A 23688-nucleotide genomic window follows, 5' to 3' on the forward strand; every position below is an offset into this window, starting at 1 on the left:
GGGAGGAACATGGCCCGAGAGGAGCCTGGTTTTGTGAATTTCTGGAAGGTTCCTGTATCACGATGTGTGAGCGACGTTCCCGGGACGTTGTAGACCTGAGAGGTCACCCCGGCTGGGTGGTTAGGGTGAGACAGAGGCTCTCAGGTAGGCAGCGCGGCAGGGCTTCAGTTAGAGGCCAATAGAATTGGGTAGGGGCGGGCTTTGCTGAGAGGGACCAATCGATGGGGCGCGGGGCGGAGCGCCAGGAGAACGTCATGCCGAGGCCGCCGCGGGGCCTGCTTATCGCCGGTTCAGCGCAGCCCGGAGTCGCCCAGGCCTGAACTCCTCCCCAGGTCCCGGTCCCAGCCCCGAGCCCGCGAGGACGCCAGAGGCCACCCCCCGGGGGTGGGGAGCGGAGCCGCGGGTCAGCTCTAAGAGCGTCCCGTGCTGGCCTGGCCGGCCCCGCCCCCGCCCCGGGCCATGGCCCAGCCCTTGTCCCGGCCCCTCATCCTATCCCAATCTCAGCCTTGGCCTCCAGCCACGCCCTCGTCCCGCTTCCCAAACCTGTCCAGGCCCAGGCCAGTGTCCCAGCGAATGCCCAGGTCCAGTTCCCCATTCCAACCCCGGTCCCTGTCCCCAGCCTGGCCGCTATCTCCGCCTCGGCCCTTGTTCCACCCCTTGTCACAATTCCCAGCCCAGCATCTGCCCCTGTCCCATTCCCAACGTTTGCTTAAGCCCCTAGCCCAGCCCCAGCCCTTGATTCCGTCTCCATCACACCCACTCCTTCCATCACACCTCCTGCCCTTGTTTGAGCCCCGGTGCTCAGTTCAGCGCCACCCAATAGCTCAGTCTTTGCCCCCCTCTCTGTGTTTGCCCAAGTCTCTTCCACTGGGCCCCCGCCTATCTCATACTCTGCCCCTCTCCCAGCCTCGACTCAGGTCTGGGCTCCAGCTGCCACCAGCCCTATTGCTGCTGTTGCTGTTTTCTGTCCTTGGTCCAGGGGCTGGTGAGTGCAGAAGTGGAAGGGACAGTGTTCCAGGGAGGGTTGGTTTGGAAAGAGTCAGGAGAGGTGGGACTTGGTGAGCTTGGTCACTGAGGAAGAAGTGGCCTCAGCAGTGGTGAGTGGTGGTGGTGGCAGGTGGTGGTGGTGGTGGTGGTGGTGGCAGGTGGTGGTGGTGGTGGTGGTGGTGGTGGTGGTGGTGGTTGTGTGGATAAGGGCGAGAAATGGGCTTAACAGAGATGAATTGGCAGCCTTCAAGAGTGGGTAAGACAGAAGCTCTCAGGTAGTTCAGCAGGTGGCTAATAGACCTCAAGAGACTGGGAGATCTCCTTTCCCGGTGTCTAGTCTGACTCCTTGAACCTGTCTTTCCCTGGGAAGTCTTGGGGGCTCTCTTCCTTTTGTTTTTCCAAAGTTTTATGGAGATGACCTAGTCCCACTTTAGAAGCCTCTATTGTAGCCTGAGACATGGAGACATTGTAGCCTAAACCTTTGAGATAACAAACACATTTTTAAGGGGGGGGGCTAAAAAAGATAATATGTTGCATTAAATAGATGGCCATGGGTTATTTGCCATTATAATGAACGTTCTTCTTGTGCTGGGTCTTTTCCCAGCAAGCATCACTGGGCTAGGGTAGTTCTTGATACTTTTAAAGCATGACTGAACCTGGGCACAATTCTACAGATGGGGAAACTGGCTCAGCGAGGGAGCAGTTTGCTCAAAGTTGCATTATACAAAAATGACTATAGTGGGGCTAGAAACAAGGTTTCCTAATTCCTATGACACATTGGTTGTCTCCTTCCCCTCTTCCTCTGACTACAATACTTGATTGAAGTATCCCTCCGTTGGCCCAAAGCATAATCTCTTTCATAAACTGTTTCCCACTTGCCAGGCGCCAACCTACAGGCATCATCTAGTCCAGGAAGTCACTTGGTTAGGTGGTAGAGTGGTCCAGGCTCTTAATGCTTGGAGTGAGAGAAGCAGAGAGGGTCCTAGCCTAAGGGGCTAATGGCCCTGTCATGAAATGGTTAGTGTTCATGGCCTCAGCCCAAGCCACCTTTGCTGAGTGGCTCTGTAGCAAGAATGGAGATTGTCTCACGGCTTTTGGCCATAACAGCTAGCCACAGCTGTGGGTGGAGGAGGATTTCTGTGATCTCAGTGGGCCTGCTCAATGTCCAGGGCTGAGATCAGTGCCGCCCTAGGGCCACAGTCTGCAGAGATGCGTGGGTACCAAGAACTTGTGTGTGTAGCAGGGACCTGGGAATGGTGCGTGTGTGCCATGTATTCATGGTGACATATTGGTGACATGTATTGTATCTGAATGTACGTGAGCCAATATGTCTTTGGGGTGCGTATATGATTGTGTGAAGGTGAGGAAGCGTTGTATGGCCCACACACTTCTCAGCTTGGCCTGTTCCTCTGGTGAACACATAACCAAAGTGCTACTTTTAGAAGCAGGTAGTTCCTAGGCTGGAAGGAAGTGTTAGGGGTGTGTGTGTGTGTGTGTGTGTGTGTGTGTGTGTGTGTGTGAATGTGTACATCGTGTGTGTATTTACTGAGGCTAGAGGCTACTTTATTCCCTGGAGACTATCATTGAACCCAAAGCTCCTGTCACCCACCTGCCTTTATTGTACATGCACAGGCATGTGTGGTCATGGTAGACAACCTCCTCCTCCCTCCTCTTCCTCCTTCTTCCTCCTCTGTCCTCCTCCTCCCTCTTCCTCCCCCCTCCTTTGTCCTCCTCCCTCCTCCTCTTTTTCCTTCTCCTCTTCCTTCCTCTTCCTTCTTCAAATGTGGGTATTGGGGATTTCAACTCAGGTTCTCATAGCAAATTTTCTTACCCACTGATCATCTCCCTGGACCTTGAGAGCTTCTTACTCATCCGTCCACCCAGTCTTTTGGAAGGAAGGACCCAGGATGAAGGGGACATTTATTTTGTCTACAGGGCAGGTTTGACACTTGCAGAAGCAGCTGGCAGTTAGCTTTTGGTTTTGGTTTTGCTCACACACACACACACACACTCACACACACACACGCACACATACACGCACACACGCACACACACACACACACACGACTTAGGTTGTGAAGAAGCACTTTCACGTTATTGTAGAAGGGACGTCAGGACAGGCTCATTTAGACTTGCATAGACATGCTTTCCCTGGGACATGGTTCTGGTAGGCCCTGTTAAAATTCCAAATCAAGGCATGAGGTGGAGAGGACTGTTTCCCAAGGATCCACCCTGCCTCCAACTCCTTCTACATTTCCCCCAAATTTCTAAGCTGCTCTTCACTCCTTTTCCAGCAAGTAGTACATCTTGTGATCCCCCATAGCCCCTGCTTTGTTGAGGTTGGCTTAGGCAGGTCCAGATTCTCCAGGCCAAAAGCAAACTCTTTGTGCTTGTCTGGTACTAGCTTTAGGAGGAGCATCCCTTCCCTAACCCCAGCAGAGGGCGCTCCAGAGCCCTTATTTTCCACAACAATAGTCTTCAAGGCTATTCAGTGTTGGTCCTCTGCTCCCCGTTGTGAGAGGCAGGCTCCCTAGCTGTCTTCTCCATTACTTAGTCCGCCGCACTTCGTCTGAGTTCAGTTCTGAGCCTCCCTGTGCGCCTGGGCAGTGCTCAGCTTTCAGGGCGGCCCTTTTTCTTGTTGAAATTGATCATCTGGTTGGAACAGCAGTCTTTCCTTTGATGCTGTCATGGCCTTTGAGCCACTCTGGCCAGCGGCTTCCACTCATTTAAGTCCTCACCTCTTGAGTGTGCCTCTTTAGCACACTCCTTCAGCGGCCACCTTTTCCCTGCTGCTCCATCTCTGTTACTTTAAATACCTTGTTTTGGGGGGTCATTGCTCCCATCTCCAGAGGTAGAGATCATCGGATTAGGTAAGCCTTACAGGTGTTTCTTGTGTAGCTGAGGGCCCTCCCTCCAACCTCTCTCTACTCTGTCTTGAAGATGCTTGAGTTTCCCCAGCTTTTTATCCGTTCGGGGATATATTCCTGGGCTTCTTTGGAACTGTTCTGAAGAAGGGAGAGGGGGAGGGAGAGGGGGATGGGGGAGGGAACAGAAAGGGAGAGAGAGAGTACAAGAGAGAGAGCGAACGCACAGCGTATGTGGGGACAGTTTGTCTGCATGTTGGAGCACCCTCTCCTATCATATGAGCTATGGAACAGCCGTCCTTCCTTTGGTGCTGTCATGGCCTTTGAGCCTCTCTGGCCAGTGGCTTCCACTCATCCTCATGTGCTTGTCTGCCTAGGCCTTTCCTGCCCACCCTGGCTCCGCTCCTGACAACAGTGATCAGGGAATCAGCATTTCAGCTAGAGATAACCACCTCCTCCACACCCCTACTCCAAATCGTCCCAAGTGATGTCGGATGCCACTGGGTCCCTTGAATGACTGCCTTCCAGGACCTCCCTCTGGGAGAACATCCCTGGCTACTCATTTTGACTCTAGAGAGTCTGATCACTCTCCTTTCTTGGGCACTGCCAGGGTGGCCTGCCAGCCCCTGTTCTGGACTCTGCCACCCAAGCAGCTCCCTTGCAACCTCGCCACACCTTCCCCTCCCGTCTTCTGCCCCGAGCTGGTATACAGACAGCTCTTGTGAAGCTTCTGAGAATTTTTGCTGCTTCTAACCACTGGGGAATAGAAAAGGGCAGAAAACAAACAAGTTACACAGTTCTGTGCTGACTCCCAAGCCCCACAGGTGGAGTTCTAGCTTGCTCAGTGGCTTAGGAGCCTATGCCAACACACACACACACACACACACACACACAAACACACACAAACACACACACATACACACACATATACACACATAAACACACACATACACACATACACACATAAACGCACACATACATAAACAAACACATACACACATAAACACACACATGCACACATATACACACATACACACATAAACACACGCACACATACACACACATACACACATAAACACACACATACACACATAAACACACGCACACATACACACATGCACACACAGACACACACACATGCACACACACATACACATACACACATGCGTGAATACAGGCACACACACGCACACATGCACACACACACTTGCACACTGTTTTGTTAGGTTTGGTGGGTGAGAACAGTTCCTTCTGAGTGAGTGAGCTGCTGTGAAGTCAAATGCAGAGCGGTAGGTTTAAATCATCAGGGTTTCGTTTTTGCAATATGAGTTTTTTAAGAATGAGGCTTTGTGAGGAATAAGCCAGATGACACTAGGGCAGCACAGGCCACAGCTCCTGGCTGGCAGAAAGTGCTGCTGTTGACTTGGTGGCTGGTGAGACAATGGGCATACCTGCCACCTAACGGACAGGCTCTCCCTCCCTCTGCTTCCCAGGAGGCCTCTTCCTGACTGATTACTCCACCTGCTCACCCCGCAAGCTCAGCCCATTCCGCTCCTTTGCCAGTACTGAGCTCTTCCACTTCCGAGTTCCTGAGGACACGTTCCTGGCTGTTTGGAACCTCATCATCTTCAAGGAGCAAGGAGGAACCTTTGGGGACCACTGCCCAGACCAAAGTGTGACTGTGTGAGTGTTTGAATTACCCTTCTGCAACCCCAATTTCCAACCCTAGTCACATTCCAATTGGATTATGACTTTTGGGGGAATCTAAACATGCCTCTTGACCCTGGCCTTGACCCTTATCCAGGTTAAAGTGTGACTGGAGGCCATGACCTCTGCCACCTGAGCACTTGTAACTACTGTGAGTGTCTCAGCTGCCCTTTGGCCCCTTGACCTGGAGTCATTTTGTGGTATATGTCAGTATAGGGAATCCGTTTGTTTCACTAGTGACAGTTCCTTTTTTTAGCCTGCTTCCCAATTCCTGCCCCACTGTCTGCTTTTCTCTCTTCTTACTTCTTGTCCCCCAGGTATTTCCGATCTGGAGCACCTCCCGTCATCAATCCGCTGCACACACACTTCCCAGCAGACACGGCTGTGCCTGGGGTTTTCTCTCTGACCCTCAGCTGGACACTGCCCAACAGAACCTCAGGCATCTTTAACGTCAGCAGTCCCTTACCTGGGGACTGGTTCTTGGCTGCCCACCTTCCCCAAGCCCATGGCCACATCTCTGTCAAGGTGGGTTGATGCTACCTGGGACAGGAAGGGTCATATCTTCACCCCGTCCCCGCTGAGTGCTCACTGACACCATAGCCTTGTTACCAGAATGAACAGCGGCACCAGAATGGCGGTGATGGGCCACTGCTCCAGGCCAGCGGGTTATTTGATGGGATGGTCTATAGCAGGCAACTGGGACATAGTGATTCCAGGAAGCAAAAGAGATTACGAATTCTGCAACGAGGCCCTAGAACTGGGCAGTTGTATCCCTTCCTGTTGGAGGGCCCTAAGGTTAATGAAGGTGGTCACAGCTCTCTGGGCCTGTGGAATCTGCTGTCCAAGCCCAGCACTGGTTTTACTTTTTATCTTGATGATGACAGCCCTGAAACTTGTCTCAGGCCATATCCTTGTCTCTTGCCCGTGCATCCTGGTTTCTGGTAGGTCTCTCCCTCGCCCTTTGAGAAGCCGTAAGAGAAGCTTTTCCTAATAAAAGAAGCTTTGGATAGCTATATCTTGCCTCCCTTTCTTCTGAATACCAGCACTGATTTTAACACAGCAGAGATAGTGAGTCTAAAGGGCAGGTTCAAAGGTCAGGATGCTTCTTGGTTTCGAGGGAAAGAAAACAGCACACTGCTTTCCCACTGCTCTTGTGTTAGAGAAGTCAGGAGTCCCCCTTGTAATAAGGAAATAGATAGGTCCTATTGTCACCCATTGCTGGCCGTTGTTAATCTGGTAGCCATCTGTGTGGGGCTTTGGTAGGAGTGAAAGACAGAGCATGAACAGAACAGGAATTTTATAGAGAGTCACAAAGCAAGAGCAGCACAAAGCCAGGAAGCCAGTGCTGTGTCTACCGAGAGGGACAGAAATCCCCAACCAGGGGAATACTGGCTCTAATTGGTAAAATGTCTAGAGCAGTTTTAGGCTGAGTTTTGTGAAGTCCAAGGGGACCTGAGAGCCCCTGGATGAGAGCTCACTTGGAAAAGTCTCTGGATTCTTGATTCATGTCAGAAAAAAAAAATAAATTTTCCCCTAGGAGCAATGTCTTCATTGACCTTTGGCTAAATCTCAAAGAGTCTGCCTCTTAACTCAGCCAGGATCTTGCCGCACTTTGTAAGGCTTGATGTTAGAATCCTCTAGGCCCTGTATCCACCTTTCCAAGTGAGCAGGAAGTACCTGGAGCCTAGACCTGGGCAGGGTCACTGAACGGAGGGAGGCCTAGGAAGAAGTGGTCATTGTTGCTTGTGCGTAGCAGTACGGAGCAAAGCTTCCCAGAACCTATTGCATGATTCAAAGTGGCCAGACCACTGGTGGTGAGGAAATAGCCAGGCCTGGCATATATGTTCCTATCTAGAGGGGGCAAACGGTGCTAGGGAGGCTTGGCACTGCAACTGGAGGCCTAGACGGCTGCTCCCAGCAGTGTGCTGAGACCAGAGAGAAAGCGCACAGTTGAGTCTTCCTCAGGATGGACAGGGATCTCAGGGATGGTTCTTCTAAATGTTGATTACATTCTGGAATCTTACATGTGCCTCTGAGGATTCTTCAGCTCTCCAGATCCTGGCTATTTTTCCAGTCTTAAACCTAAGGGTTTTTTTTCTAGAACGTTCTTTTGCATCCCCAACTTGTATCCTCTTTGGATCATGGTTCTTCAGACTTACTGTAAGGCATAGCAAACACAGGAAGTGGTATGGGCTTAGGGATAACTCTGTGTGGGGGCAGGAAGAATTCCAGTGAGAAGAAGGCAGCACTGTTTCTGGAGTCGTCCTGGACTTTGGGGATGAGCTTAGATCTTAAACCCGTTGTCCCTTAGCTGCTTTGCACTAGGCCTTGAGTGGGATGCTGGGAATACTGAGGTAAATAAGAGAGGGTGAGATGTGGGAAATGCTTTAAAAGCACAAAGAGAGGTGGCTAACTTGGTTTGGCATTATGATGCAGTTGTGTTCAGAGACTGTTAGGCAGTGAGGCCTGATGGGGAGGAGACAGGGAAAGTATTTCAGCGGTGGGAGCAGCATGGGCCGGAGTTTGGGGGTTGTACTGAAGGAGGTCAGTGTGAGCTGAAGGGTGGGCAGAAGCCAGACCAAAGAGGGCCTAGCAGTTTGAACTGTTCCCCAAGAGTGACAGGGAGCCCTGAAGGCTGCCCTTCTTTAGTCCTGAGTCTCTCCTGAATTGTGTGTCTTAGCACCCAGCATAGCTGGTACTTTTGTGGTCTTTCTTCCACCTTTGCAAACTCCTGCTGCTCCAGGCTGACCTGATTCCTCTTCTCCTTGTCCCTTCTTCCTGTTAGCCTCTCCTCTCTTCCTAAGGCTCCTATTTACCACTCTGAGCTGGCTTTGGGGTTGTGGGACCAACTAGCACCTAATAGCTCATAGCGAGAAAGTTCTTGAAGACCTTCTCTTTCCAGTCTAAGATCTGGGCATAAATAGGATCGGTAAAGTCATGAAAAGGACACGCAGGACAGTGCAGACACAGATTGTTTATAGGCAGTGCGCCGAGGAGGACCAAGCTCAGCCACAGTAGGTTATATCTCCAATGGCCTCCCCACTTGCTCTCCTCTCTAAGTTATCTTATTTATATTCCAAATAGGTGGCATTTGCACCTGGTACAGCCCTTGACCCACAGTGAAAAGTAAGTCTGCCTTCCCGCCTGTTAGTTTTGCGGTTCTCTCCCTGTAGGCTACTGGTACCCAGATTTCCACTACTTGTGAATATTATTCTTTCCTTCTTGATCGTCTACTTCTTGGCAGTTATGACCACTGTCCACTCCTCTGGCCTTTTTCTGACATCTGTGCTTGATCTGTGTGTGCAGTCATGACCTGATGCTTGGCCCCAGAAGAGCTCCTTTCTGGTTTTTCATTCTCTTGTTTGTTGTCTGTGGCACAATTGTTTTAAATACCATGTATGCATTGATGCCTTGTAAGAGTAGACAGCCGGTGCTGTATTCTTCGAATCTCAAACTTGATGTCTACCGGCTTTCTATTGCTTGTCTAAGAAGTCTCAAGCTCGATACGTTCAAAGCAGAACAGTCCAAGCCTCTTGATTGCAACTTATTTCCAGTCTAGGCCTCTTCTTTCTGGCCGCTTCCTTCCCAATATGTACAACTGCTACCCACCAGTTGCTCAGACCTCAAACCTGTCATCCTTGACCCTTCCTCTTCTCTTACTTCTCAGCACGTAATGCCCATCTGCAGGTGTGTCTCTACTTCTGCAGGAAGCACATCTCCTCTAGAGTTTCCCTAACCACCACAGTAACCTTTAAAGAGTCGCTCTGCTTCCTCTGCCCCCTGCAGTCTGCCCTGTCCCCATTCACTTCCACATTGATAGGTGTTGACGGACTGAGGACAAGAGAGCTGTGCTGGGTACAGAGGAAGCCACACATCTGGGGCATCTTCAGTCTGTAAGCCTGTCTTAGCTCTCCGTTGTGGAGAAAGAACACCATGAGCAAAAGAAGCGCTGGGAGGAATGGTTTCTTTCAGTTTCCAACTCTCGGGCCACACTCCACTGCTGAGGGAAGTGAGGACAGGAGCTCAAACAAACCAGGAAGCTGGAGGCAGGAGCTGATGCAGTGACTATGGAGGGTCCTGCTACCAGTTTGATCGTCATGACTGCTCAGCCTGCTTTCTTAAGAGAACCCAGGTCCGCCAGCCCAGGGCTGACTCCACCCACAAGTGAGCTTAACAGTTCTCCCACATTAATCACCAATCAACACAATGCACCACAGGCTTGCTATAGTAGGGGCATTGTATTAATTGAGATTTCTCTCTTCTAAAATGACTCTCCCCTATATCATGTTTATATAAAACTAGACAGTACAAAGCCCCTCAGGGCCTGGAATTTCTTAAAGGAACTTAGCCCAATGGGGCATGGTGACTCATATCTGTAATCCCATACCTGAGAGACTGGGACAGGAGGACTGGCATGAATTGTCACCAGCCTGGGCCACAAGGTGAGTTCAAGGCTAGCCTAGACTGCAGAGTAAGACTATGTATCCTCTCTAAAGAACAAACAAGAAAGACTTTGTCTGTGTCCCACAAAGTATGAGGAGTTCTCAATAACCCAGAGTCTGGCTACTATGCCTACTACCTTTCTTGGTCTCTGCTTCACGCTGAGGAAGACTCTGGATGTCGAAGGAACACACGCAGAGCAGCATATGTCCTGATATTTCCTGAAGCCAACGGTAAAAAATGGGATCAGTGTTTCTCTCCCTCGACTGTGAGGCAGGGAAATGGGCCACATGCTGTGTGAACTTGCTGCAGATCCCTGCACTGGGATCTGGCCAGAGTATTTCTGATCCGTAGGGGTTTACATCAAAAGCGCAGGACCTCTGCTTTGGATGTCAGAGGTGAAAAATGCTGTACATCAGGTCACTTTGGGAACTGTCTTTTGACACCTGTCTTTCACCTTGATGCAGCTGGCTGCTTTTCTGCACCTCAAACGTGCCCGGTGGTGTGCTGAGCTCTAATCCTGCAACCCTGAGATGGCACAGAAAAGTGTGGCTCTGGGTGCCTGAGTCTTCTGACCTGACATAGACCCAGGCCTCCTTACAGCACCGGGGACGTAGCCCAAAGCGCATGGCTTGGCTGACGTTTTCCATGACATAAAACATGGTGAAAGGCCAGGGCCTGGAACTTCTCCCCAGAACAGGCTTTGGAGGCACAGCTTCATCAGAGTGACCGCCGGAGTGAGCGGTAGTCTCTCGTTCATCGAGCCAACGAAAGGCCATTTATCTCACTTGGGAAGCCTCAATGGGAGTCTGATGGTTTTTAAGGCTCTAAGATTGGATGCTGTGGAAGGAACTCTGACACTAAGTGAAGGGAATGCTGGGAGTATGGCCTCAGGATCACAGGCCAGAAGGGGCTTGGTAGTTTATCCAGTACAAGAGGAGCCTTAGAAAGTAGGGTAGCCGTCCTTCAGTATCTGAAGAAACAGTCTGAGGCCGAGGGTCAGGTCAGAGGGGACAGATTTGGGCTTCATAAAAGGTCAGTGCTGTCCACAGCTGGGCTGATTCATGTGCTTGGCAAACATTCATGGCAAGTCACACACACTTCATTAGGCCTGTGCTGGAGAGCCAAGTCCTGCTCTCAAGTTCCAAACAGTCTGTGGGTTGCTGGGGAAGTAGAGAGCAGTCCTCACTGGTGTGACGAAGCAGAGGACAGACCGGTGCATATCAGGAGGGCAACCTGGCAACAGAAGCAGTTAAAGACTGAGCCTAGGAAAGGTTGGACCGGAGACCTAGAAGTCTTCCCAGTGCCCCTAGCAGAGCCCATGTTAAGTTGTAGTTTGCTGTTATGGTGATGTGGGGGCAGACCAGGAATGTCTAAGGGGAGGATGTGGGATTAGGTGCTGCTGTCAGCTGGGTCTAATCTTGAGTCCTGAGGCTTCATGCAGTGCTGAGACTTTGAAGACCCAGATAGGTCAAAGGTGATGAGTGACTGTGCTGAGGGGATGGTTTAGTAGGCAAAGCACTTGCTTTATAAGCACAAGGACCTGAGTTCAAATCCCCAGAACCCACACAAAGCTGGATACAGTAGCACACATCTGTAATCCTGTTGCTTCTGTGGCAAAGAAGGGGTGGGAACAGGAAAATCTCCAACACCTCATGGGCCAGCTAACCTAGCTCATTCAACTAATGAGAGGCCTGGTGAGCAAGGCGGGAGGTGGAGACTAACATCTGGCTCCCTCTCACAGACACCTGTTTTATGGGCATGTATTTGCACCCAAATACATAAACACACAAATAGAAAAGGCAGTTCTCCCCAGAGGAGCCGGCATCCGTACTCTGTTATGTCTTTCTTCTGAGTGCCTCTTTTCTTTTTTTTTTTTTTTTTTCCGGAGCTGGGGACCGAACCCAGGGCCTTGCGCTTCCTAGGTAAGCGCTCTACCACTGAGCTAAATCCCCAGCCCCCTGAGTGCCTCTTTTCTTAACCCTTTAGTTAAGCCTATTGTTAAATATTTTTAATGTAGCACAATTTTTAATAAAGCAACTACTCAGGTAGGAAAAGTTAGGAGCTTAGAGACCAGAGTAGGAGACCTGGGAGCCACAGGCTAAGGGGTTTCTTCAAGACTTCAAGACCCTGTGGCTTCCGTGAACCTGGTTTGGTAGCTCCCTCACTATCTCTCTTGCGCCTGCTGCTTCTTTCTCTTTCAGGGTCTCCAGGATGAATGCCAGTACCTCCTTCAGCCACAGCTGATTGTTCGACGACTGCTGGATGTGGCTGTCTTGGTTCCTGGCCGTCCCTCAGAGCAAACCCTCTCCTCTCATAATCGTTCAGCCTTGTACAAGTAAGTAAACACTTCAGACCTGGCCCCTGTCCTTTCCTCCTCGGATCCTACACAGGGGCAGTCCTGCTTTCCCTCTAGCCAAAGTAACCCACAGTCCCCAGGGTGGATCCAGGGAGACATCCCAGTCTCCTCTCCCCTAGCACAGAGACACCAGAGCAGACTCCTGTCCCCTGTCCTTTGCCCCCACCCATTCCCTGGCTGCTTCTTGCTTCCCTCCCCCACGTCTCTTACCTCTATGTCTTTTCTTGTCCCCAACCTACTCTCTGCCCAGGGTCTTTGTACCCAGCTTCACTTACAGGGTTTCAGCCCAGCTGGTGTGTGTAGGGGGGCGAGGGGCGTCTGTCTGTCCCCTGACACTGCGCCTACGTCCCAAGGCCCCACCCCTACACAACTCAAGCTCTGTGACCTGTGGAGGGGCCTCCGTATGCCAGCTGGAGCTGGCCCTGCCCCCCTGGGGCCACTGGGTCTATGTACGCGTGGAGACACCATCCCGTGGTCCTGGCAGGACTGTCCGCTTCCAGCTGTGTGTGCGCTTACAAGGTTAGAATCCCTGCCTCAGCTCCCTAACCTATGCAGTGACCCATGACTGGGGATTATGGGGCTGTGTTCTGTGACCCTCAGCCAATTCCTGCAGTTTCCCTTCCCCAACCCAGGTATGTCCATACTCCTGAGGTCCTGAGGTGGCTCTTTGGAGCCTCAGGTCATGGGGCCTCCGTCTAGTGTGTCTGCACCTGACTTGGAACAGCTAAAGGCTGTCATTAGTTTTCTTGACTTAATCTCCTTTTCAGTTTCCTGGGGTGGACACAGACAGCCAGGACTTCTGGAAGTGCCTTTGCACACAGTTGTAAACCATTAGAACAGCATGTCACATTAACTGACATTGCAGTGTTTCCAGTGCCTCAAGGAGGGACACATGACCTTAACTGCTTGTAGTACGACTTTGGGAGGGACAGATGATCGTCATACCCTCCAACTTGGAAGCTGAACTAGGAAACATCTGGGCCCTGTCCTATGACCCTGGGTGCGTCCTTCTCCAGGCCCACCATGTTCTAGTTCACACTCCTTCCTCCCCTTCACCAAGGCCTGTTCAGGCTCCATTCTGGTGTCTGGTGTGCCACTCGCCATGCAGGTCACATGTCATCATTGGTTTCCTGTTTCACAGAGTGTCCACAACCCAGCCTGTCCCGTGCCTTGGTCCCTGGGGCTGCCATGAACATGCCCCAGTCACTGGGCACCCAGCCACTGTCCCTGGAGCCACCGTCCCTGGGGACGCCTATAGAAGGGTCTGGAGCCATGGCACCACCTGAGCACTGCTGGCCAGTGCGTCCGACTCTGCGCAATGAGCTGGACACCTTCTCTGTCCACTTCTACATCTTTTTCGGTCCCAGTGTGGCTCTTCCACCGGAGCGCCCAGCCGTGTTTGCCCTGAGGCTGTTGCCAGTTCTAGACAGTGGGGGCGTCCTTAGTCTGGAGCTCCAGCTCAATGCGGTATGTCCTGGAAGGGTGGCTTCCATGTTGGGGAGTCTGAAGGGGAGGTCGCAGGAGGGTAGGGCCTTTGTCTCTCTCAGGAGGCTCTCAGGAGGCTTTCATGCTTTTCTCAAGTCCCCACACAGCTCTGGCCAACAAGTGTTCTGGAGACTCACTGTCCTGTGATTGCTGCACTAACCTGGGCTCAGTGGCCAGTCCTGTAGGCTGGCCTGCTGGAGGCTGATCTCAGGGGTGCTTCACTCATGTAACAAGAGGCTCATCCCTGCAGGCCGTGCAGCCTGTGTTTAAACAGCTGACGGTATTCCTGATGGTCCACCAGGGTTGCTTTCATGAACTTCTCCCACTGAGCTTTGTTTGGTCTGGAAGCTTTATCTCGCAAATCCACATGTGCCCTTTTTCCTAATAGAGTCTCTTAGAGAAGTTTTACATTTACAGACACGATGAGCAGTAAGTTACTGACTGGGTGTGGGAAACTAGCTCAGTAGGTAAAGTACTTGCCCCTCAAGCACACATTTATAATCTCAGCACTGAGGAGATGGAGCAGGGTGGACCCTGGGCTAGCCTGGCCTACTTGGTGAGTTCCAGGTCAAATGAAAGGCCATGTTTTAAAACCAAGGCGGATAGCATTTGAGGAATGATACTTAGCATTGACCTCTGACCTCCACATGCACATACATGTACCCATACATGTACACACAGATACATACAAAGACAGTAGAGACTCCACATAGTCTCCATGCCCCATGCAATTTAACCAATTACCTTAAAGCTGTGCATGGTTACAACCTTATCCCATTTTAACACCCGTCAGAGATTTCCCATCACGCTCCTAACAGCTGAAACTGCCTCAGCGCCTTGGGTCCCTGTGTTTAGACTTCTCTACACCTGACACTCATTCCTCTGCTTACACTTCAAGTGGCCATCATGGCTCTCTTTTTTTTTTAACTTGAAAAAAATACTTTATTATCCTTAACTTATTTACATATATAACATATATTGTGTTATAATTTATTATATGTTATGCACATATATTAATATATGGTATTTACATATATTGTTAAGTTAATATGATATATAATATAGATATATTTATATAATTTCCAATTTTTACTGGACTCTTTAAATTTACATTTCAAATGTTATCTCCTTTCCCGGTTTCCCCTCCAGAAACCCACTATCTCCCCCTACTTCTATGAGTTTATTCTCCCACCCACCCACTCCCTCTGACCTCTCCACCTTGACATTCCCCTATACTGGGCATCAAGCTTTGACAGGACCAAGGGCTTCTGCCCCCATTGATACCCGACAAGGCCCATCCTCTGCTACATGTGCAGCTGGAGCCATGGGTCTGTACTCTTGGGATGGTGGTTTAGTCCCTGGGAACTCTTGTTGGTTGATATTGTTGTTCTTCCTGTGGAGTTGCAAATCCCTTCAGCTCCTTTAGTTCTTTCTCCTCCATTGGGGACCCTGTTCTCAGTCCAATGGTTGACTGCCAGTATCTGCCTCTGTATTTGTCAGGCTCTGGCAGAGGACCTCAGGAGACAGCTATATCAGGCTCCTGTCAGCAAGCACATCTTGGCATCCCCAATAGTGACTGGGTTTGGTGACTGCATGTGGGATGGATCCCCAGGTGGGGCCGTCTTGGATGGCCTTTCATTAAGTTTCTGCTCCACACTTTGTCTCCATATTTCCTCCAGTATTTTGTTCCCCCTTCTAAGGACTGAAGCATCCACACTTTGTTCTTTCTTCTTCTTGAGCTTTATGTGGTCTGTTATTTATATCTTGGGTATTCCAAGCTTTTGGGCTAATATCCACTTATCAGTGAGTGCATAGTGTTCTTTTGAGATTGGGTTACCTCACTCAGGATGATATTTTCTGGTTCTGTCCACTTGTCTAAGAATTTCATGAAGTCATTGTTTTTGATAGCTGAGTAGTATTCCATTGTGTAGATGTACCACATTTTCTGTATCCATTCTTCTGTTGAAGGGCATCTGGGTTCTTTCCAGCTTCTGACTATTATAAGTAAGGCTGCTATGAACATAGTGAAGTATGTGTCTTTATTGTATGTTGGAGCATCTTTTGGGTATATGCCCAGGAGAGGTATAGCTGGGTTCTCAGTACAATGTCCAATTTTCTGAGGAACTGCCAGACTGATTTCCAGAGTGGTTGTACCAGCTTGCAACCCCACCAACAATGGTGGAGTGTTCCTCTTTCTCCACATCCTCGCCAGCATCTGCTGTCACCTGAGTTTTTAATCTTAGCCATTCTGACTGATGTGAGGTGGAATCTCAGGGTTGTTTTGATTTGCATTTCTATGATGACTAAGGACTTTGAACTTTCTTTATGTGCTTCTCGGCCATTCGATATTCCTCAGCTGAGAATTCTTTGTTTAGCTCTGTACCCCATTTTTAATAGGGTTATTTGGTTCTTTGGAGTCTAACTTCATGAGTTTTGTATATATTGGATATTAGCCTGCTCTAATCAGATGTTGGTAAAGATCTTTTCCCAATCTGTTGGCTGCCATTTTGTCCTATTGACAAATAGGACATTTGTCCTTTGCATTACAGAAGCTTTGCAGTTTTATGAGGTCCCATTGGTTGATTCTTGATCTTAGAGCATAAGCTATTGGTGTTCTCTTCAGGAAATTTTCCCCAGTGCTCATGGGTTCAAGGCTCTTCCCCACTTTCTCTTCTATTAGTTTGAGTGTATCTGGTTTTATGAGGAGGTCTTTGATCCACTTGGACTTGAGCTTTGTACATGGTGATAAAAAGGGTCAACTTGCATTCTTCTACATGCTGACCTCCAGTTGAACCAGCACCATTTGTTGAAAATGCTGTCTTTTTTCCACTGGATGGTTTTAACTCCTTTGTCAAAGATCAAGTGACCATAGGTGTGTGGGTTCATTTCTAGGTCTTCAATTCTATTCCACTGATCCAACTGCCTGTCTCTGTACTAATACCATGCAGTTTTTGTAAGTATTACTCTGCAGTACAGCTCAAGGTCAGGGTTGGTGGTTTCCCCAGAAGTTCTTTTATTGTTGGGAATCGTTTTTGCTATCCTGTTTTTTGTTTTTTGTCTTTGTTTTTGTTTTGTTATTCCAGATGAATTTTGGAACTGCTCTTTCTAACTCAATGAAGATTTGAATTGGAATTTTGATGGGGATTGCATTGACTCTGTAGATTGCTTTCAGCAAGATTGCATTTTTACTATATTAATTCTGCCAATCCATGAGCATGAGAGATCTTTCCATCTTCTGAGATCTTTTTTGATTTCTTTCTTCAGAGACTTGAAGTTTTTGTCATACAGATCTTTCACTTGCTTGGTTAGAGTCACACTGAGGTATTTTATGTTATTTGAGACTATTGTGAAGGGTGTCATTTCCCTCATTTCTTTCTCAGCCTGCTTATCATTTGAATAGAGGAAGGCTACTGATTTGTTTGAGTTAATTTTGTACCCAGCCACTTTGCTGAAGTTGTTTATCAGGCTTAGTAGTTCTCTGGTGGAACTTGTGGGGTCACTGAGGTATACTATCATATCATCTACAAAGAGTGATATTTCTAATTCTTCCTTTCCAATTTGTATCCCTTTGCCCTCCTTTTGTTGTCTGATTGCTCTGGCTAGGACTTCAAGAACTATATTGAATAAGTAGGGAGAGAGTGGGCAGCCTTGTCTAGTCCCTGATTTTAGTGGGATTGCTTCAAGTTTCTCTCCATTTAGTTTAATTTTGGCTACTGGTTTGCTGTATATTGCTTTTACTATGTTTAGGTATGGGCCCTGAATTCCTGATCTTTCCAAGACTTTTTTCTTGAAGGGATGTTGAATTTTGTCAAATGCTTTCTCAGCATCTAATGAGATGATCATGTGGTTTTTCTCTTTGAGTTTGTTTACACAGTGGATTATGTTGCTGGATACCATCCCTGCATCCCTGGGATGAAGCCTACTTGATCATGATGGATGATTGTTTTGATGTGTTCTTGGATTTGATTTGTGAGAATTTTATTGAGTATTTTTGCATTGATACTCATAAGGGAAATTGGTCTGAAGTTCTTTTTTTTTTTTTTTTTTTTTTTGGTTGGGTCTTTGTGTGGTTTAGGTACAAGCATAATTGTGGTTTCATAGAAGGAATTGGAACTGGGTAGTGCTCCCTCTGTTTCTATTTTGTGGAATAGTTTGGATAGTATTAGTATGAGGTCTTCTTTGAAGGTCTGATAGAATTCTGCACTAAACCCATCTGGTCCTGGGCTTTTCTTTTGGTTGGGAGTCTTTAATAACTGCTTCTATTTCTTTAGGAGTTATGGGACTGTTTAGATGGTTTATCTGATCCTGATTTAACTTTGGTACCTGGTATCTGTCTAGAAAATTGTCCATTTCATCCAAGATTTTCCAGTTTTGTTGAGTATAGGCTTTTGTAGTAGGATCTGATAATTTTTTAAATTTCCTCAGTTTCTGTTGTTATGTCTCCATTTTCATTTCTGATTTTGTTAATTTGGTACTGTCTCTGTGCTCTCTGGTTAGTCTGGCTAAGGGTTTATCCATTTTGTTGATTTTGTCAAAGAACTAGCTTCTGGTTTTGTTGATTCTCCATCATGTCTCTGAAATTGATGATCTGAGCTGGTCTGACCAGTGTGGCTGGCAAGTTTGTCTATCTATCATCCATCTATATATCTATCTGTCTTATCTATCTATCTATCTATCTATCTATCTATCTATCTATCTATCTATCATCTATCATCTATCTATCAGGCCGAGGCTCACTATGTAGCCCTGCAGGCCTGGAACTTGCTATATTAACCAGGCCGACCTCAAACTTACAAAGATCTGCTGCTTCTGCCCCTGAGCATTGGGATTGAAGTGTGCAGCCACACCCAGCCAAGTCTTGCATTCAGGTATCGTGATGGCAAGTTTATCCCGGGTTGTTGCATCCCACTGAGCTCGTCTGGGATTGTGGTAGATTATGAACCCTGGGTCGGCTTCCATTCTCTTTTTTCTAAGTATTTATTTATTTCCTCTGGATCAAGGACTATATACCTGGAGACTGCCCTTGGCTAGTCCTATTCTAATGTTTATGGAGTATACCTCTGCATATTGCCCTCCTGGCTTTCCCCTGAAAGAAGTGACAGAGCTGTTGTACGGTGCTCACTCTTGTAGCTGAGGAAGGGCATATGTCATGGTGTAAATACGTAATCCCAGCAGGGGGCAAGAGGATTAGAACCTGGGTACACAGTGATTTCAGGCAATAACAGCCTGGATTACTGAAATGCTAGCTCAGGAACTCCAAAAATAATAGTAAGAATTTAGCTGAAGCCCTCCCTGCCCAGATGCTCCTTCCCTGGAGACTAACAAATTGAGGTGTGCTCACAAATGTGAGCCCTCCCTGAGAGTCCTTCTTCAGTTATTTTTCTATCCTGATTTAAAATTTTCTCATATGCATTTATTCTTACCCTGCTTCCATGTATCGGGTTGCCTCAAGTCCTTCCTTAGATGAGCTAATGGTATCCCATTTCCTGTCTCTTCCTCATAGACAGACCCTTACCCCACACCTGGGGGTGTCTGCTTTTTTTTTAATAAATCCAAGTCAGATTGCTCCATTTAACATTCAATCTCTCTGGCCTCTATTCAGTTTTTGGGGTTTTATTGTTCGTTTGTTTGTCTTTAAAGATTTATTTTAGTCATCAGAATGCTTTGCCAGCACGTCGGTTTGTACACCATATGTATGCCTAATGCCTGAGGAAGTGGTAAGCCTCCACTGGGTGCTGGGAATCACACCTGGGTCCTTCTGCAGAACAGCAAGTGCTCGTAACCACTGAGCCAACTCTCCAGCCCCCAAAGCATTTTCTTAACAAGCCTCTTACCTTCAGCACTAGGGCTAGGCAACTGGGAACTTTAAAATTCCCTTTATCCACAGCTAGTTTCTACATCTGGTACCAAGTGCCCAGTTCCTCCTGTACACTAGCTAGGAGAGCCAAGGTGCCTTCGATTCCGAAGGGGAGATTCAGATTGGGTCTTGCTCTTTCATTAGGCTCTGAAAGAGTCTGGCTGTGAGGATCTCATGGTTTTCATTCTCCTAAGTAAGCGCACAGCTTTGATGGGTTGATCCTGGAGAAGAGGTCCCACTCTCCAGGAGGAGATTTAGGCTGTCTAGCCACAGGGAGTGGGAGAATTGACAGCTGGGTAGTTGTGGCCCACCCATCCCAAGGGTCTGACAGCCTCATTTGCATACACACCCTGCTCAGAGCTCTCTGCGCCAGGAAAATGTAACAGTATTCGGATGCCTGACTCATGAGGTGCCCTTGAGCCTGGGGGATGCCGCTGTGACCTGTTCCAAAGGTGAGGAGGGGACTGGGGAGTAGGGAAGCTGGGTGTCTTCACAACGCGGGGGAGGGGCAATTCAGGTGTTCCCAAAGGTGGGTTCTGACTCCTTGCTGACCACGCCTCCTTCTCTCTCCTGGGCTCTTCTTCCTTTAGAGTCCCTGGCAGGTTTCCTTCTCTCGGTCAGTGTCACCTCCAGAGTGGCCAGACTGCGAATCCCATTCCCACAGACGGGGACCTGGTTCCTGACCCTCCGTTCTCTGTGTGGGGTGGGACCTCGGTGAGCAACATGGAGCACAGTTGGGTCTGGGCTGGGGCGACCCTGGCCTCAAATAACCAGGAGTGTGTCTGCTTGCAGGTTCGTGCGGTGCCGCAACGCAACGGCTGAAGTGCGCCTGCGCACCTTCTTGTCCCCGTGTGTGGATGACTGTGGGCCCTATGGCCAGTGCAAGCTGTTGCGCACCCACAACTACCTGTACGCCGCCTGCGAGTGCAAGGCTGGTGAGCGGGCCGGGGCGGGGAGCAGGCTAGACTGGGGGCTTCTTGGGCATCAGGGTGGCCAGCAAGGGTGCCCTGAGAAACTGGGTATGGGGACAGGGTGAGCACAATTGTCTGTTGAACCCACGGGTGCCTTCTGTCCTCTTCCACCTTTTACCCTCCCCACCGGCAGGGTGGCGGGGCTGGGGTTGCACAGACAGTGCCGACGCGCTCACCTATGGGTTCCAGCTGCTGTCCACACTCCTCCTCTGCCTGAGCAACCTCATGTTTTTGCCACCCGTGGTCCTGGCCATTCGGAGCCGATATGTGCTGGAAGCTGCTGTCTATACCTTCACCATGTTCTTCTCCACGGTATGCAGGGTACCTTTGCTTCAGTGTGTCTTTTTACTACAGGATTTACATTTCTACTAAACTCCCTGATTTCCCAATTTGAAGATGTCTTCTAGAGTCCTGCTTTACTCCCAATGACATATAGAAAGTCAGTGTTTTTAGTGAGGCACCTTATGGGGTAAATGGCCCAAGCTGTTTACAAGTTGACCTAACAAGTGTGGAGCTTCACATCCCCCACACACTACCCACATGGAAGGTAGAAGAGATAGTGGCTGAGCACAAGAGTGAACCTCAGAACTGTGGGCTTGGGTTTTCTCTGTAACCATTATGGAGTCTCTGCATGGAGGCTTCTTCACTCTCAGTGGGTGAGCCTCCCTGCCTGTGGTCTCCCTTGTTCTCTCTCCAACCCCCTCACTCTCCTTTTTTTTTTTTTTGGAGGTTGGGGGAGAATAGTGTTTTAATCTATAGACAAAGGTAGCCCAGGCTAGCCTTAAACACTCAGTACTCCTATCTTAACCTTTTGTGCTAGGATTCCTCCAGTGACTTCTGTCTGTAGATGTTCACTTTTGTGACATCAAGCACGTCCTCCCATCCAGTCACTCTGGCCTTCTGGATTTCCATGAGAACTTTTGGGAGGCAGAGGGGGTCTTTATATTGGGCAGTTTATCAGAAACCTGTTTCAAAGAGTCTTGAGAACTTTGTCCTGAGGCATCATGGGAGGTGCAATGTGATATAAAATCCCAGCTCAAAGGAGGTATAGGGTGTTTGTTTGTTTTGAAAGAAGGTATGAGTGTGTAGCTCTGTCTGGCCTGGAACTCTCTGTGTAGACCAGGCTAGCCTTAAACTCGCAGAGATCCATGTACCTCTGCCTCCCAGTGCTGAGATTAAAGGTACGCCCTGCCACATTCAGTTAGATGTACACACACACACACACATACACACACACACACACACCCCACTATACCACTATAAAATGTAATTTAAAAGCTAGATATTGTAAATTTCACTATGAGCTTCCCTGATCAGATCACAGAAATTGTATTCAAGGCCCCATAGGAAGTAGGGAGCATGTGTGTCCAAGTAAAGGTTGTGGGGTCTTCCTGGGTACTCAGATACAGAGGAGCAGAGGAGGCTGTAGTCATGGCACCAGATGGGGCCAGTGTACCCCAGGTTAGCTGGCTGCTTTTCAGGCCTGGTCTGGTAGCCCTCTCTCTTTAGATGAGATCCTGTCCCCTCTTAGGGCTGCCCTGCCACTGTTGCTCACAGGCTCCTCCCCCAGGGGCTGCTCTGCCCACCCACTCGGCCTCATGGAGAGCTAAAATGACCAGAATTAGTAAGAGCACCTTAGTGCAGCGGGGGCTGCAAGCCAACATAGTCATTCCCTTGTACTTTGTATAAGCATTCTGTCCTGGAATAGTCTAGGCAGGGGGAAGACCTTCCCCCTGGAGGAACTGGTGGGGCCAGTTCATGCCACATGGCCTTTCATGCCACAGGAAGACCACCCACCTTAGTTTTAAAGATTTTTTTTTTCGGAGCTGGGGACCGAGATTTATTGTTTTTATCTGTGTGCATGAATGTTTGTGTACCATGTGTATGCAGTCAGTGCCCATGGAGGCCAGGAGAGGGCATTGAATCTTCTAGAAATGGAGTTACAGGAGGTATTGAGCCACCTTATGGCTCCCGGGTACTGAACTGAGGTCTTTTGCAGGAGTAGCCTATACTCTTAACTGCCAAACTACCTTCTGGCCTAACCCCCACTTTCTTAAAAACAAACAACAAAAAGCAGCAGTGAGTGTGAGGATGGGAGTGAGCCATGGCTTTAAGGCTCTGACAGAAAATCCTTCCTTCACTGTCCTTTCTGGGTACAGGCCCCCTGTTGTCTTTTCTGTCCCATTCTAAACAAGAGTTTGGGCTTACTCACTTCACAGATGTGCCTGTTGGAGGGCTCATTGGTTAGTTTGTAGTTGAGAGTACACGGATGGGCCATGAGCATTCTCTTCCTTGCCTTAAGATCTTCTAGGACAGTTCACCCCAGGAAGTGGGTGCTGGTGCCTATCTGAGGTAGAACAGCAGCAAGTCTACACGTCAGGACTTTTAGATATAAAATATTCCCTTAAACGTAGGCCCAAAGCACAGCACGTGACTCTTTATGTAGTCAAGCAATTCAGATACTGAGACCAGAAACTGACAGCTATTGAACATGTCTGTGATACATCAGTAATTAATTCCCACGACTGCACTAAAATGATAGACACACACTTCATTCTTGTGTCTGTAGCTGAAGGGAAGTTGAATGTGCTACCCCAGGGGAAAGTGAATGGTAGAGCCTAGACTTTCACTTACCTACCGCACTCCCAGGTCTTCAGGCACTGAACATGAGTCCACACACGTCTCAGAACTCCTGGAGACTGTAGAGAAATACAGGACTTAAGTGTAGACTTCTGGCCAGGTTTTTCCAACTGTCCCCATTTTTTCCATCTCTCCCTCCTTCTTTCCTGGAAAGTGAATCTAAGCTCAGTTGAGTCATATCCCACACTCCTCAAAACTCTCAAAAGATAAGGGCCACTTAGGAAATCTGACCAAATTAAAGTAAGTAAGTAAGTAAGAAAGTTAGTTAGTAAGTTAGTTAGAAGTTAGTAAGTTAGTAAGAGAAAGTAAGTTAGTAGTAAGTTAGTAAGTTAGTAAGTAAGTAAGAAAGTAAGTTAGTAAGTTAGTAAGTAAGAAAGT

General features: G+C 48.7%; 1 protein-coding gene across 9 annotated transcripts in view; it reads left to right on the forward strand.

The window, feature by feature from the left end:
* Positions 1–23688, forward strand: part of Tmem8b (transmembrane protein 8B) — a 28950-nt gene that overhangs the window by 102 nt on the left and 5160 nt on the right. Inside the window, exons 1-11 of one of the 9 annotated variants that reach the window (XM_063287726.1) lie at positions 13–144; positions 907–985; positions 5345–5534; positions 5876–6083; positions 12203–12336; positions 12608–12876; positions 13499–13824; positions 20058–20151; positions 20290–20413; positions 20492–20634; positions 20804–20982. In XM_063287726.1, the coding sequence (XP_063143796.1) occupies positions 13546–13824; positions 20058–20151; positions 20290–20413; positions 20492–20634; positions 20804–20982 (819 nt within the window). In that variant the 5' untranslated portion in view covers positions 13–144; positions 907–985; positions 5345–5534; ... (2 more) ...; positions 12608–12876; positions 13499–13545. 9 annotated transcript variants of the gene reach the window in all.

The sequence above is a fragment of the Rattus norvegicus genome, chromosome 5 (genome assembly GCF_036323735.1).
Source record: "Rattus norvegicus strain BN/NHsdMcwi chromosome 5, GRCr8, whole genome shotgun sequence".
Classification (NCBI taxonomy): Eukaryota; Metazoa; Chordata; class Mammalia; order Rodentia; family Muridae; genus Rattus; species Rattus norvegicus.